The sequence below is a fragment of the Prenolepis imparis genome, unplaced genomic scaffold (assembly GCF_030444845.1).
Source record: "Prenolepis imparis isolate NDT839.2.m4 unplaced genomic scaffold, iyPreImpa1.0 SCAF_16, whole genome shotgun sequence".
Classification (NCBI taxonomy): domain Eukaryota; kingdom Metazoa; phylum Arthropoda; class Insecta; order Hymenoptera; family Formicidae; genus Prenolepis; species Prenolepis imparis.
In genome coordinates this window covers 1,837,098-1,853,414 of record NW_028141174.1, presented here as the reverse complement: position 1 = coordinate 1,853,414, position 16,317 = coordinate 1,837,098, and the positions used below count along the sequence as shown (strand labels likewise).

At 36.4% G+C, this 16,317-nt stretch overlaps 1 protein-coding gene and 1 pseudogene across 1 annotated transcript; one reads left to right on the top strand and one right to left on the bottom strand.

Moving 5' to 3' along the window:
* The first annotated feature begins 1,368 nt into the window (after positions 1-1,368).
* LOC145946397 (uncharacterized) lies at positions 1,369-2,124 on the top strand. Its single transcript, XM_083056020.1, has one exon. It carries the CDS (start codon positions 1,369-1,371, stop codon positions 2,122-2,124), a length of 756 nt encoding a protein of 251 aa, XP_082912146.1.
* A 13,980-nt stretch (positions 2,125-16,104) lies between these two features.
* The window catches only part of LOC145946495 (uncharacterized), a 2,749-nt pseudogene continuing 2,536 nt past the window's right edge, over positions 16,105-16,317 (bottom strand).

The following is a 16,317-nucleotide window of genomic DNA, read 5'->3' as shown; positions in this document are numbered from 1 at the left end:
CGCACAAATAAGAAAAACACGAAAAAGGATATACAGGAATTAATGGATAAGAATAAATTGCATCCCGTTGCGAAGACAATGATTAATTTGCAGTTACATACGCCAAACGCACCATACACGGAAGAAGAAAAAAATATATCGAAGCAACTTTATTATTATTCAGCTTCTGCACTGCGTGGTTTACGAAAGGCAGGTTGTAATTTTCCTGGAGAACGAACAATTCAAAGATGGCACGAAGAATATAATATGATGCCAGGATTTTGCGAATTTATATTTAATAAATTGCAGGAGAAATTTTCTAAGATACCTGCGGAAGAGAGAGTATGTGCTTTGAAGTGGGATGAAATGACAATTAAATCATATGAAGAATATTCATTTAAATTGGATCAAATAGAAGGACTTGTTGACCTAGGACCTCTAGGAAGAAAACATGAGGCTGCAAAACACGTATTTGTATTTTGTTTGGACAGTATAAATGCGCGTCATTCATGGCGTCAACCACTAGCATATTTCCTTTCTGGAACAGGAATGAAAGCCGAGGAAATAATATTTTTATTAAAAGAATGTTTAACTAGATTGATTAAAACGGGTGCTGATGTGCAACTCGTAACATGCGATCAAGGTCCAAGTAATCAGAGTGCTTATGTAAAACTTGGCGTGCACTCGAATAAACCATTTTTTATACATAATGAAAAGAGATATTACGCTTCGTTTGATTTTCCACATTTAGTGAAAAGATTGGCGAGTTTACTAAGAAAACACAAACATCTGTATTGTGATGGAAAAATAATCGCATCATTTGCCGATTTTGAATTGACGTGGTCTATTGATAATGCCACTAAAGGAGGTTCGAATTTATTGTCTCATATTACGGAGGCACATATTCGCCCCAATTCTTTTGAAACTATGAATGTCAAAAGAGCTTTCCAATTATTTAGTCATACGTTTGCAGCCGCAATAAGAACTGCCGGTCATGGAAAGCTATTACAAACAAATACATGGATTGCAACGGCTGATTTTACAGAATATCTGAATAAAGTAATAGATGCTTGCAATTCTTACAGTCTGAATATCACATATGGTGGAAAACGACCATTGTCCTTCAAAAATCCTGACATTGAAATTTTATTAACAAATTTTGTTGAATGGTGCTCAAAATGGTCTGTATCGCCGAACAAATTATCGACAATTCCTTGTTTGAAAGGCTTCAGTTTAACTGTACAAGCTACTCTTGGAATATATAAGGAACTCACAAGGCGATATGAAGAATTTGAACTTGCCACAGGATTATGCAATCAAGATTCGGTCGAACATTTATTTTCAAAATTAAGACAACGCGGAGGATTTAATCCCAATCCCATTGCTAGAATGGTTCGACTCTCTTTGAGACATATAATATCTACAGGATACATCCCAACAACCGATAAAGGCAATGTTCAATGCCTAGAAGCCGAGTCTCTTATTAATCCACCGAGCCATCTTGTTAAAACGTTAGAAAATTCGTTGAACGCAAGTCATACCGTCGTAGAATGTGACGCTAATTTTGAAGATGACTCATTTGTGGAAGATGTACTACAAACTCTTGAAAAATACGAAAATGTGAGAGATACAGAAAATGTTGATCCACTTAACATATATGATCAAAGCGCCATTGCATTTTTTGCTGGATATATAGCGCGACAAAGCGTTGCAAAATCTAAATGCGACAATTGCCGTAATTGTATGATGAAAACGCCAATGGACAATGCTGCGGAAAATGAGATGTATATAGAATTTCGAGAATATCCAAACGCAGACGAAGATGCTCCTACAGTAACGAAATTAGTACGACCGACAGATCTTTTTACAAAAGTGGTCCAAACGCAATTAATGACATTCAATCATATATGGCAATATTATTGGGCATCAAAGCAAATTTTGGATAAAATAACGAATGAGTGTATAAATGTAACAAATGAAAAACATTCTGAATGGCTAGACAAAAATAATGCGTGCTACAATCATCGGCTGCAAGCATTAAAATATATGATCAAAATAAAATTGTACTCTCGCACGAGATATAACAATCGTGCCATAAAAAGAGGCAATGTTAAAAGAAAAATGAAAAATGTGTTAAACAAATAAAAAATAAAAACAAAATTGTAACAGGAAAGCTAGAAAGAAGTTAACCATTTTGAGCATCATTCTTTAAAAAAATAATAGAAATGAAGAAATACATGGAGAATAGAAGAAAACAAAAGAAATAAGTAATGCATGATAAAAAATAAAAAGACAAATTTAAGTAAAAAGCAGCAATACAGCGAAGAAAGGTAAGCAATAAAAAAAGTAAAATAATGTAGAACGCATAAAATTTTTAATAAATATTATATTTAAATATTTCTTATGTATTAATTTTGTAAAAAATATTAAGTATTTCCGCAAATTTATTATTGTTCTTTGTATCTTATCATTTCGTCATTATGGACAGAAATACTTGCTACATTGTACCATGACATTGCATCCATAATATCTCAATAGAATCATAAATGTTTGCAAATCATATGTTACTTTGCAGCGAGTATGACTTTCCAGTAATGAGAAAAAGAAGCATGATTTTTTCAATTTTATGTAGAAGATCGCAATCACAGTTGAAATGATTGCATAAATCATAGACCAGCAGGTCCTATCACGGAATAAATAAAAAAATCAATGCGATCATGCTACGAAATTGTGAAATCATGCATTTTCTTGTTACTAATGATGCTTAATAAGCGCAAACTGCAATGAAGATTTAAGGAAGTACTCAAACTCTCTGTTATATGCTATCATTAATTAACAATAAACATATAAAATATTGCCACTCTGAATTCTCTATAAAAGATAAGATACATATATGTATCATACACATGAAATATAAATACACACAGAATATCGAGATCAATAAAGTAAAATTGTAATTTTCATAAATCACTCACAAAAATGGACATTCTGAAACATAAATATAGAAAAAAGAGATGAAAAATAATGATACTGATCAAAAATAACTGAAACATATAAATATAGAAAAAGAGATGAAAAATAACTGATACTGATCAAAAATAACTGAAACATAAATATAGAAAAAGAGATGAAAAATAACTGAAACATAAATATAGAAAAAGAGATGAAAAATAACTAAAACAAATATAGAAAAAAGAGATGAAAAATAACTGATACTGATGATCAAAAATAACTCCTACTTTCAGTTAAAAGAAATCTACATTATGTAGATTTCCCCGTGATAAGACCTGTTAGTCGAAGATGTATGCAATTATTTCAACTGTGATTGCGATTTTTACGTCATACTCATTAACGGCAATATATAAATATATCAAGATAAAACTTTTTCATTAAAGTTTCCTTTTCGCATTCCGTATTCTTTGAAATATTTATTACAAATGCGTTCTACATTCAAAAATTATATTTTTGTTGAATATAAACAAGTTTTTAACAATGACTCTTCTTCTTAAAAAAATTTATTTTCCAAAACATTATAGAAATAATATAAAAATTTTTATATTACAATCGCCCCCGTATATATGTTAATAAATTGTTTGAAACAGTAAAAGTATAAATAAAATTTTTACACAAGACAATTTTTAAATGAAATTAATACCTGGCTTCGCAAATAAAATAAGTTATTTATTAAATTTGTTGTCATATTCAGAGTAGCAAAAATCATTAAGAATTATTATTTGCCAAGCTAGGTATTGATATTATTATTTCGGAACCTTACCTATAAGCCAAATTATGTATATCCTACTTCGATTTATTTTCTTCATTTCTAAAATGATTAATAAATATATAATGCATTCGTAACGATATAGACATTAATTTACATCAAAAAATATTCTAAAAAAAATTTTGACACAAATTTCTTATCTCTAATAACCTCTTTTTAAAAATGAGTGAGAGAGAGAGAGAGAGAGAGAGAGAGAGAGAGAGAGAGAGAGAGAGAGAGAGAGAGAGAGAGAGAATGCGAAGAAGAGAAAGAAGCCGAGGCAGAGGAAAAGGCCGAGACGGAGGAAGAGACCGAGGTAATATAAATATTATTTTTTTATATAATTATAAAATAAAAAAAAGATACTTAAAAATTCTCTATCATTTTTAAACAAATAAAAAAATTTAAATAAAATTTTCTTCTGATTTCTTTTTAAAAATTTATTGTGTTAACGATTGAGAGAGAGCGAGCACGAGAGCGATATTAATATATGTACAGTGGTCAGTGAGGTTGCAACACTTTTTTTTAATGAGTTTATAAATGTGCAGTAAAATTCAAGATACAAATTTTTTCATGTACTTATGCATTATTCGCAAATTTGACATCATGATCATTCATATTTACGCATAAGCACATGAAAAGATTTGTATCTTAAATTTTACTACACATTTATAAACTTATTTAAAAAAAAATATGTCCCGCAACCTCACTGACCACCACTGTACATATACGTCATTTCGTGCACATTAGCATGGATCTCAACCAAAATTGTGGACATTATGCGTTACCCTCTGAGAACATTCGTGGACATTGGCTATGTAGTTCATGTCCACGTTTTCTATGTCCACAGAGGGCGTATCGCTTTCAGGGATCACCTAAAACCGGGCCGTGCCGTCTCTCAGTCTTCTCTCTGTACATGGGTTTGCAATGGATAATTTTTCATACGATTCTACATGGGTTTGCAATAGGTAATTTTTTATACTACAATTCTACATGGGTTTGCAATGAGTAATTTTTTATACGATTCTACACATGGGTTTGCAATGGGTAATTTTTCACTACTGGCGTGCCCATACTAGGCGCCTTTTTTTACCTTTTTTTTAAAGGTAAGTTTTTATATGTTATACATTAAATATCATATTTATGAAAAAAAAGAATTATAAGTAGCGGATAACACATCTTATGCATCTGTTATATTCATCGAAAAATATTGAATTTTATTATACTTATATATTCAAATGGCAAGGAACTGTGCAGATCCTGCTCGATTTCTGCCGCCAATCTGCTATTAGATTGCGTTTGACAGATCTGTTCGGTTTCTGCCGCCAATCTGCCATCAAACTATATGTGCAGATCTGCTCGGTTTCTGCCGCCAATCTGCTGTCAGATTTTGCTTACTAACTATGCTAGCAGAATGTCATCAATTGCGGACACAGTGGATAGGAATCTGCTGTAAAGTCATGATTAGATCTGCTGTCATACTGCCGACATGCTGCTAACATTTTGCTATCTGGGTATACGTGAACGCATATCTTACATTATGGTGTTGTTAAATATATTTAATACAGTAGCTATTCTCTTTGTATCTCTTTATTAGGTAGTGGGTGTAGTACAGGGAATCTCTGTGTTGAGAGTGTCGCCGGTGTGTCCGTGTGTGTGTATGTGTGTGTGTGGTCGCTAACGGGCGTATTCCTTAACACCTACAGCCTTGTATTTATGAGAGCAGATATATAATGGCGTCTAGATGCAGCGCAACTAGGTTTTAATGCTCTAATATCGAAAGATTAATTTTTCACTTTTTAAGGCATAATATTGAAATTTTGAAGTATTATATTCATGTTGTAGAGCTGATATTATATTCCAACAGCCTTTTATTAATGAGAGTAGATATAGAACCGCGTCTAGATCCAGCGCAACACGGTTTTTATGCTCTAATATTGAAAGATTCATTTTTCACTTTTTAAGGTAGAATATTGAAACTTTGAATATTTATATTCATGTTCTTGAGCTGATATTATATTCCTACAGCCTTGTATTTATGAGAGTAGATATAGAATCGGTTATAGATCCAGCGCAACTAGTTGTATATTATGTAATTTAGAAACATTAATTTTTCACTTTATAAGGCATAATATTGAAATTTTAAATTATTATATTCATGTTCTCGAGCAGATATTATTTTCCTACAGCCTTGTATTTATGCGAGCAGATATATAATAGCGTCTAGATGCAACGCAATTATGTTATCTGGTCGAATATTAAAATAACTTGTCTCGACATGTAATTGTGGCATGTATAACTTGGATCTTACTAGTTAAATAAGATATGATATGTAGGATTAAGTTATTTATTCATTTAGACAGTTTGATATAGAAAATAGACTTCTGCGATACATGTAATTTATGAATTTGGACCTATATTGTTGGGATAATAAATTACAAGGATTATACATTTTTGGGAAGTATATAACAATTTTACTTTACCATTCATATAAGATACTGCATTGTTAATCTAGTATCTCATTTATATTAATAGATATTCATTTATTTGGTCTCCAGAATATGTCAAAATTTTGTATTCTGACCTATTTCGGTAGATTCTTGAAATAATTTCATTCGACATTAAATTGTGGCATGTACAACTTGGATCTTACTAGTTATACAAGATATTATATGTAGGATTAAGTTATTTATTCATTTTGACTGTTTGATATAGAAAAATGATTTCTGCGATACATGTAATTTATGAATTTTTATCTATATTGTTGGGATAATAAATTACAAGGATTAAATATTTTTTGGAAGTATATAACAATTTTACTTGACCATTAATATAAGATACTGCATTGTGAATCTAGTATCTCATTTATATTACTATATATTCATTTATTTGGTCTCCAGAATATGTCAAAATTTAGTATTCTGACCTATTTTGGTCGAATCTTGAAATAATTTTATTAGACATTAAATTTCGGCATGTACAACTTGGATCTTACTAGTTATACAAGATATTATAAATAGGATTCAGTTATTAATTCATTTGACTGTTTGATATAGAAAATTGACTTCTACGATACATGTAATTTGTGAATTTAGACCTATATTGGTGAGATAATGAATTACAAGGATTAGACATTTTTTGGAAGTATATAACAATTTTACTTTACCATTCATATAAGATACTGCATTGTCAATCTAGTATCTCATTTATATTAATAGATATTCATTTATTTGGTCTCCAGAATATGTCAAAATTTTGTATTCTGACCTATTTTCGTCGAATCTTGAAATAATTTTATTAGACATTAAATTGTGGCATGTACAACTTGGATCTTACTAGTTATACCAGATATTATATGTAGGATTCAGTTATTCATTCATTGAGACTGTTTGATATATAAAATTGATTTCTGCGATACATTAAATTTATGAATTTAGACCTATATTGGTGGGATAATGAATTACAAGGATTAGAAATTTTGTGGAATTATATAACAATTTTACTTAACCATTCATATAAGATACTGCATTGTGAATCTAGTATCTTATTAAGCCTTTCGGCCACACCATTCTGTTCTGGCGTATACCTTATGGTGAACTCAACTGAGATACCTTTTCCCTCGAAATAATCTTTCAAGTCTTTTGACACGTATTCCCTTCCGTTGTCGCAACGAAATCTGCTTAGCTTGCAATTGAAATGCGCTGTGACCATTGCTTCATAAATCTTGAAATAATGAAACACTTCGGTCTTTGACTTTAACAAGTAAGCAGCGGTGAAGTGTGTATAGTCATCGAGGAACGTGATTATATATTTGCATCCGTCATACGAGGTTGGTGTGATTGGTCCCATTAAATCACTATGTACGAGTTCCAGTGGCCGAGTAGCACGGTTTCTTGGTTGATTGTGAGGTAACTTGGTCTGTTTGCCCTCAACGCACACCTTACATACATTCGGTGACGGTGAATCTGTATTTAAATTCATTCCTTCCACGAGGCTTGGTAACCTTTTGACACTATCAAACCTTAAGTGTCCCAATCTCATATGCCAGGTTTCGATGCACTCTGAAAAGAAAGCATTTACCTCTTTATGGAGATCCAGCAAGTAAAGTTGTTTATTGGATATCGTAGCCACTGCAGCAACATGTCCGTTTTTCTCGACTGTTCCTTTTCCATTCTCGAAGACTATGCGGAAGCCTTTCTTCTCCAATTTTCTCACAGACAGCAGATTATGATCCAAGCCGGGAACCATCAGGACTTCCTTGATGGTTATGTAGTTTCTTTTCCCATTCACTGCGCAACATATAGTGACATCTCCAAACTTGTCCGCCTGTAAAGTGACACCGGATTTTGCAACTCTAATTTTAATAGGATGTTTCAATGACCTTATATTTTTCATCGGCGTGTTTTCATTGCCGAGATGTTCTGTTGCGCCTGAGTCCAGAGCCTAGTTGAAGACTTGACACTCGTTAGTATGAGCTTAAAAACAGAATTCTGAATTTGCTTTATCCTCTTTTTGAGTACTTACGGCCGTATTCGCCGACTTTGAATGATTGCTTTGACTGTTTTCTTTCTTTTTGCAATCAGCTCGTTTATGACCAAAACCACCGCACTTATGGCACTGAATCTTGAATTTGTTTCCTCCGCCTTTCGAAGTATTGTCAGCAGAGTTGTATTTGTTCGCTCGTACCGCGAATGCATTTGACGGTTCAGCTAAGACCTGTCTTTTCTTGCCGAGATCCATGCGCTTAACCTCTTCGTTCATTAAACGATTCTTCACGAAGCCAATAGTTAGATTTTCCGCCGACAGGGTCTCTATCGCTGTGACCACGTGACTGAATTCGGCCGGCATGGTGAGTAGCAGATGACAGACCAGGTCTGTCTCTTCGAGTTTGGCGCCTGTCGCACGCAATTCCCGAATTACTTTATCGAAGGTTAGGAGATGATTTGCCATCGTTTCGCGATTCGGATGGAACTTCATTAGCAGAAGTTTCTTCCGCAACAGCAATTGACTTGCTATGCTTTTCCTCTCGAATGTTTCGACTAGTACCGACCAAATCCCGTGCGCACTGTCACAATCCTTTACGTATTCCAAATGGCTGTCCGCGACGCGTTGGATTATCTGAGAACAACACTTCCGGTCACGTTTTTCTAAATTTTTCAATTCCGTGTCCTTTCGGCCTCTTTCAGCGGCCGAGTCGTTTTCCGAAAATTCGATCCTGCTGTGAAACGGCTGTCTGACAAAATCCAACAGGTCGAGCTCGTTCAACAGAGTCTCCATCCTGAACTTCCAATTTCCGAAGTTAGTTCCGTCAAAAAGGGGAATCTTGTATTTTTCCGCATCCGCCATTTTTGCGTTGTAGGAATGCCGACACGAGGCTCACTCTCAAAGAATCTATCTAATATTTTATGCTTACCCGACTCAAGCGTGAGCTGGGCCCATAACCTGATAACGTTCGAGGATATCGGGTTAGGGAAAAATGAGTATGCACTGTGGTCTCACTTAAACGTCCTTTTATGATCAGACTTATTGCCGAGCGTTCTATCACCGTATAACCACATACAGTCGAGACAGAAGCCTCGCTCCTTTTTCGGGGCGGGCGGCCACAACCAAAAGTAACTAAACATAACTAAAAATAACTAAATGTATCTAGAAGTCCCCAGGTGGGGATTCATCTGATGCGCGCAAAATTGTCTCTCACTTAACAATTACTATTTTTGATTGTTAGATATATCAAATTGATTTTTAAGATGGAATATTTAAATTTGGAAATATTATATCGATGTTCTTGAGCAGATATTATTTGCACACGTTAACTCTATAAAATGTACATGGAATAGCCGCATTTATTCCCTCAAGAAATTTTGAACCATTTATACACTTACCGTGGAATTCGCATTCTCTCCTGATTGCGTCGCCTCTCCGACGAGGACGTGTAGTCCCTTCCTTCTCGAGGACCGCGTCCAGCCATTGCTTTTTTCTAACAAATATAAAAGTAAAACATAAAAAAATACAATCGCGAAATAATTAAAAAACAAATTGATATACATTGTAAGGAGACTCCTTACATGCGCCCCCCTTTTTACCGTAACCGGTGTGCGCATCCGCTGACGCTACTGCGCCGGTGCAGTGACGTCACGCGACGTGATTGGTCAAGGTCGACCACGTGGGCATGTGCCTAACCTTTGGTGGCGGGCAAGCAGGAGAGGGACTTGTACTCGGGCCTCAACACGAGACACATGCGAGAGTGAAGAGCGATATACTTTCTGTGCGAGAATACCGTTCCCGCCATTTTCCAAGTGTACGCGTTTGTAACACGCTGCCCTGCGTGTCTTTTGGGCTAAATACATTGCCCTTTTATACGTACAACCGCACGAGTCGTGTTTATTTTGGTCCGCCAGAATTCCTACCCGATCTGAGCCCTCCATCCTGATCCCTAAGAGAGGTTACGTATAACCCAACGGACTCCTCTTACAGCCTCAGAAGTAGGATTTTTCGCGTTTTCTGGTTGGATTTTCGTTTGAAGAATAAAGTGATCGGCCTGACGCAACAGAAGAACGAGTATCGACATTACAGTTTGAGCGCACGTGCTCGATCACGAACCTTTCGAGACCCGCCATTGTTAACAAGCAACAAGTGCACCGTGTGTTGTGCGAGGATTTTTCTTTTTCGCGAAGCCGCCTAAGTCGTACAATTACGATAGAGATTATCCCGCGTAACCGGCGTCTACAATATTTGTGTCGCAAGGATTATACGCGAATCCGTCATTATAGAACAGGCGTCGGCGATTTCCCGCGCATCCGGCTATTATATCGAGTATAAGACAAAAGATTTCCGAATCCGCCATTGTCAAAACAGTAGCAGTGTGATTTTTCCCGCGCATCGAAGAATCCCGACACGAGAAGAAGAAGAGAAGAGACGCGCGTTATCGTTGTGTCTACTAAATCTCACTTCAAGAAATATACACATATTAAGATGGACAGAGACGAATTGAACACTTTCACCCTGTCTCAGCTGCAGCAAGAAGCCCGCAGTTATGGCATTGCCATTATTCCTAAGAAAAAAGAAGAATGCATCAACACAATATTGCGGCACCTGGAGGAGTATGGACCTCTCACAGAAGTGTGCGGCTCAAACCCTCAGGAAGCCAAAGGAAAAGCTCATACACCAGAGGCATCGGCTCAGCAGGTATTTACTGAAAATAGCTTAGAGAATAATCCATCTGATCGGTTTCAGACAACCAAGTCAGATGAGATGTTACAACTGCGCTCCATGATGCAGGAGTCATTTCATAGACAACAAGAAATGATCAATCAACTTATAATGGCACTGACGATCAGCCAAAGGCCTGCGCAAGGCCATTCTAATCATATTTCCGGTGACGCTACATCTACTACAAGGAATATGGACTCACATGAGAGGTTTTCTGCATCGCCAAGCAATCCTGTGCATTTTCTTAGTTCGCAAATCCCAAATTTCAGTGGTGCGGACGATGAAGAAGTGGAGCTATGGATAGAGAAAATAGAAACAGTCGCAGAACTCTACAATCTTTCACCAGTAATAATGCTGACAGCGGCTTCGTCAAAGCTGTCTAAAACAGCACGAAGGTGATTTGACTTGAGCACAGGCCAAGTTAATAAATCCTGGTCAACCTTTAAAAACGAAATCATTGATCGTTTCAGAAGGGAGGTCTTCTTCAACGAAGTCATTCAAAAGGTCAACTCAAGGAAATGGATTTACTCCAAAGAGAGTTTCCAGGAGTACGCTATGGACAAACTGGCACTAATGAAGAGTCTTAAGCTACCCGATAAAGACTCTATCCAGTTTCTCATCACAGGAATAGGCAGTTTTGCGTTACGCACTACAGCAACTGCACTCAAGACAGTTTCTCTTAACCAGTTTTTAAGAGAGATGCACCACATAACGTCAACGTGTGGTGAACAGGTCAACAAGTCACCTACGATGAAGTCAAAGTTTGGCAAAGCCAAAGATGCCAATAACAACCAACAATCTGGAAGAACGGATACTAAGGATGAACAGCGTTCAGAATCAAATAAGGAACGTTTTTGTACCTACTGCCGCAAAAATCCCTCCAGGGAGGAATGTTTCAAGCTCAAAAGAAAGGATGCTGAGAGGAAGCCACAGCCTAGTCAACCTTCAACGTCGGCCACAGTATCTGCAGTAAAAGAAGTAGATAAGTACCCGGATAATACCGTTGCGGTAGTCACGCCGGAAAACAATAGAATAATTACGACCGATGATTCTATTATTAAGGTTAGTTTAATTAACGGTTTTGACTCCATGGTTTCAGCGTTACTCGATACAAGCAGCCCAATTTCCTTTATATGTTCAAAAACTTTTTATAATTTTTTCAACTCAGATGATTTGTTGAATTCATTCGGAAAATCGTACAAAGCATTGAATGGAAAACCAATCGAAATTATCGGCACGATACCAACCTCAATTATTGTTGAATCTTTACCCACAATTAATGCTAAAGTCTTACTCCACGTACTAAAAGATGATACGTTCTCCTGTCAAATCATTCTTGGTCGGGATTTTCTTTTAGACAATAAAATTTCATGTATTTTCAATGGTTCCAAAGAAAATGAAAGATTAAAGCTTTTTATAGAAGTAGCTTCCGCAGACATTTTAGAAGAACAACCGAATGATTTCAAAGAAATATTATCGAATATTAGTACTGATTTCGATGAAGATACCAGAAAAAAGCAATTGATTTCATCCATTATAGAAGTAGAAAATACAGAAGTGGCCCCTGCCGATGACGACTATTTGGTTAAAGTAAAATTAATAAACGATTCGCCATATAGATATAGTCCATGACGCTCTGCATGGACTGAAAAATTACAGATAAGGGAAATTGTGGATGACCTACTACAAAGGAAAATTATAAAAGAAAGTACATCTGAATATTGCGCTAGAATCGTCCCAATTAGGAAGAAAAACGGTTCGTTGCGTCTCTGCGTCGATTTACGCCCTCTAAACGAAAGGGTAGTGAAACAAAAATACCCTTTCCCTTTGATTGAGGATTGCCTCACGAGGATCTCCGACAGAAATATTTTTACCCTGCTAGATCTCAAGGATGGTTTCCACAACATTAAAATTCATCCGGAACATACAAAGTATTTTTCTTTTGCCACACCAGATGGCCAGTACGAATTCAACAGGCTGCCTTTTGGGTATTGCGAAGCCCCGGCAGAGTTCGAAAAGAGACTCCTCGTGATTCTGCAACTCCCAATTAGAGAGGATAGAGTTATTATTTATATAGACGATATATTGATACCATCGTATACAGTTTCGGATAACTTAAACACTTTGAGACGCATTCTATTATTGCTAAAGCGCTATAATTTTAAATTAAATTATAATAAGTATTTATTCCTAAAGACTACCATCGAATTCCTCGGATACATAGTTTCACCATCCGGGATTACATTAAGTACAAGGCACACGCAAGCCGTAGCCAATTTCCCTAGACCAAAAAAAGTTCAAGAACTGCAGCGTTTTCTCGGTCTAGCAAACTATTTTCGGAGATTTATTAAAGATTACTCAGTTAAAGCCAAACCCCTTCATAGTCTCTTGAGAAAGGATGCTAAATTTTGTTTTGATGATAGTTGTATCGCAGCTTTTGAAGCACTTAAAAAAGAGTTAGTTTCTTTTCCGGTTTTGCGCCTTTACAATCCTAAATTAGAGACAGAACTGCATACGGATGCAAGCTGTTTAGCTATCGCGGGTATTCTATTGCAAAAACAGACTAATGGGCTTTGGGCCCAGATATCTTATTTCAGCCAAGCAACGAACAAGGCTGAGGCAAATTACCATTCTTTCGAGTTAGAAATGCTCGCGATAATGAGGTCAATAGAAAGGTTCCACAATTACCTATACGGCATTAATTTTTCGGTCGTTACAGATTGTCACTCGCTGGTTTATGCCCTAAATAAAGCCAATTTAAACCAGAGGATCGCAAGGTGGACACTTAAATTGCAAGATTATTCATTTAACGTTAAACATAGGGGAAGCCATCAAATGGCACACGTGGACGCCTTAAGCAGGATAGTCGCGCACATTGAGGCCATGCCTCTTGAAAAAGAGTTACAGTTTAGACAGCTGCAGGATACACAAATTAAAGCTATAGCGGAAGATTTATCGTGCAACGAACACGAGAAATTCGAACTTTTCGATGGTCTAGTCTATAGGAAGAACACAAAAACGCCACGTTTTGTCATACCGGAAGACATGATTCACAGCGTCATTCGTTACTATCATGATGAGATGGCGCATTGCGGATACGAGAAAACGGCTCAAGGCATTCAGGCTCATTACTGGTTTCCCTCATTTAAGAAGAAAATTAAGAAATATTTAAACAACTGTTTAATTTGTCTCATGAATAACGCGTCGGCGAATTCGCGAGAAGGCAGCATGCAAATTACTGACACTCCTTCCTATCCATATGAAATTGTGCACACAGATCATTTCGGTCCCCTAAAAGCAACCTCAGATGGAGCTAAACATATTTTAATTTTGATAGACGCCTATACGCGTTATACTAATCTGTTTCCGGTAAAATCAACTAATTCAAGAGAAACGATTAAAAATTTATCGTACGTTTTTTCGGATAAAGGTAATCCGTCGATTCTAGTATCGGACAGAGGTTCAGCGTTTACCTCAGCTGAATTTATGGAATTCATTGCGTCCCGCAATATTAAACATCGTCTAATAGCAGTAGCCGCTCCTTGGGCGAACGGGATGGTTGAAAGAGTCAACGAATTCCTAAAATCGTCCCTCAAAAAAACCGTCGAAGACCAATTGTCATGGAGTTCTCACATCGATACGATACAATACGCAATTAATAACACATATCACACAGCATTAAAGGCTTCTCCTGCAAAAATCCTGTTCGGTTATGATCAAAGGAATCATTCAGATTCACAGCTAACGCAATACCTTCTCAAAATAGCTAAAGTCGAATTAAATTACGACAAAGAAAGAGAGGATGCTCGCAAAATCGCTATTGAAGCAACTAGCAAAATAAAAAATTATAACCAAATGTATTATAACGAAAGACACACTAAACCTACGGTTTATAAACCTGGAGATTACGTATTGATCAGAGACTCGACTCTTAAACCGGGGGAAGACAGCAAATTGAAGCCTAGATATAAAGGTCCACTAGTAGTAACTAAAGTACTTTAGTTACTACTGAATATTCCGGGTTTCAATTTAACACAAAAGTCGTATAACTCGATCCTATCTACCGATCGCATGAAACCATGAATAAAACCACCGGACGCTGTTACCTAGTTGTAGACTCAAGATACCTGTATTATAATTTATTATTTACATTCATTCATTTACATATTTTAGGCGTATTAAGTACATTATATATTAAGTATATTTTAGTGATATTTTATTTTGCATTTTAGTTATAACGGCTTTACGCTTCTTAATTTTATGGCCGAGTTTGTAGAGATTTCTTTTGTTGATAATTTCAACTGGGATTAGTTTATATTTATTTTTGCGTAGCACCTAATTATAGTAATAATATTGCAAGTCATACGTTTAGGTAACCATTAAGTGCAATACAAACAAGAGTATTAATTTTATTTTAGACTAGTGTTCCAAAGTCTAATAATAGTTCATAATTATAAGTTAATATTTGTTCACTACAAAATTATTTTCTATATACGGTTAGTAGTAAGCCCGTTATTGTATTTGTAGTACATCTTATGTATTAGACGCATCCGGGACGTTTGCGGGTGGTCAGATATGGCCGAAGCTGTAAGGAGACTCCTTACATGCGCCCCCCTTTTTACCGTAACCGGTGTGCGCATCCGCTGACGCTACTGCGCCGGTGCAGTGACGTCACGCGACGTGATTGGTCAAGGTCGACCACGTGGGCATGTGCCTAACCTTTGGTGGCGGGCAAGCAGGAGAGGGACTTGTACTCGGGCCTCAACACGAGACACACGCGAGAGTGAAGAGCGATATACTTTCTGCACGAGAATACCGTTCCCGCCATTTTCCAAGTGTACGCATTTGTAACACGCTGCCCTGCGTGTCTTTTGGGCTAAATACATTGCTCTTTTATACGCAATTTACAACCGCACGAGTCGTGTTTATTTTGGTCCGCCAGAATTCCTACCCGATCTGAGCCCTCCATCCTGATCCCTAAGAGAGGTTACGTATAACCCAACGGACTCCTCTTACAACATATATATAACCAAATAATATATATCAAGAGAGTAGAGAATTGCACGCAGACACGCAATCTTTCTTTGTTTTCACAACTTACCGATAAGAAGCGAATTATTAAATCCGTGTCTCTCCGTTGCTGCCGTTTACACCGGTTAATTTACGGCCGCCAGCCGTTTCCGAATAAATGTCCTTATTTCAAGGATCACTCTGAAACATTTAAACGCACACAAATTAATATAAATATTTTAAATTTAATGAATAATATGTTACGAGCCCATAACTACGTACGCACGCACGTTCCTCTCTCTCTCTCTCTCTCTCTCTCTCTCTCTCTCTCTCAGTACTCTGCGTTGATACCACTGCTT

What these genes read in the sequence shown, in the direction of transcription:
- LOC145946397 (XM_083056020.1), top strand. Translation starts at nt 1,369, where the DNA reads ATGGTTCGACTCTCTTTGAGACATATAATATCTACAGGATACATCCCA.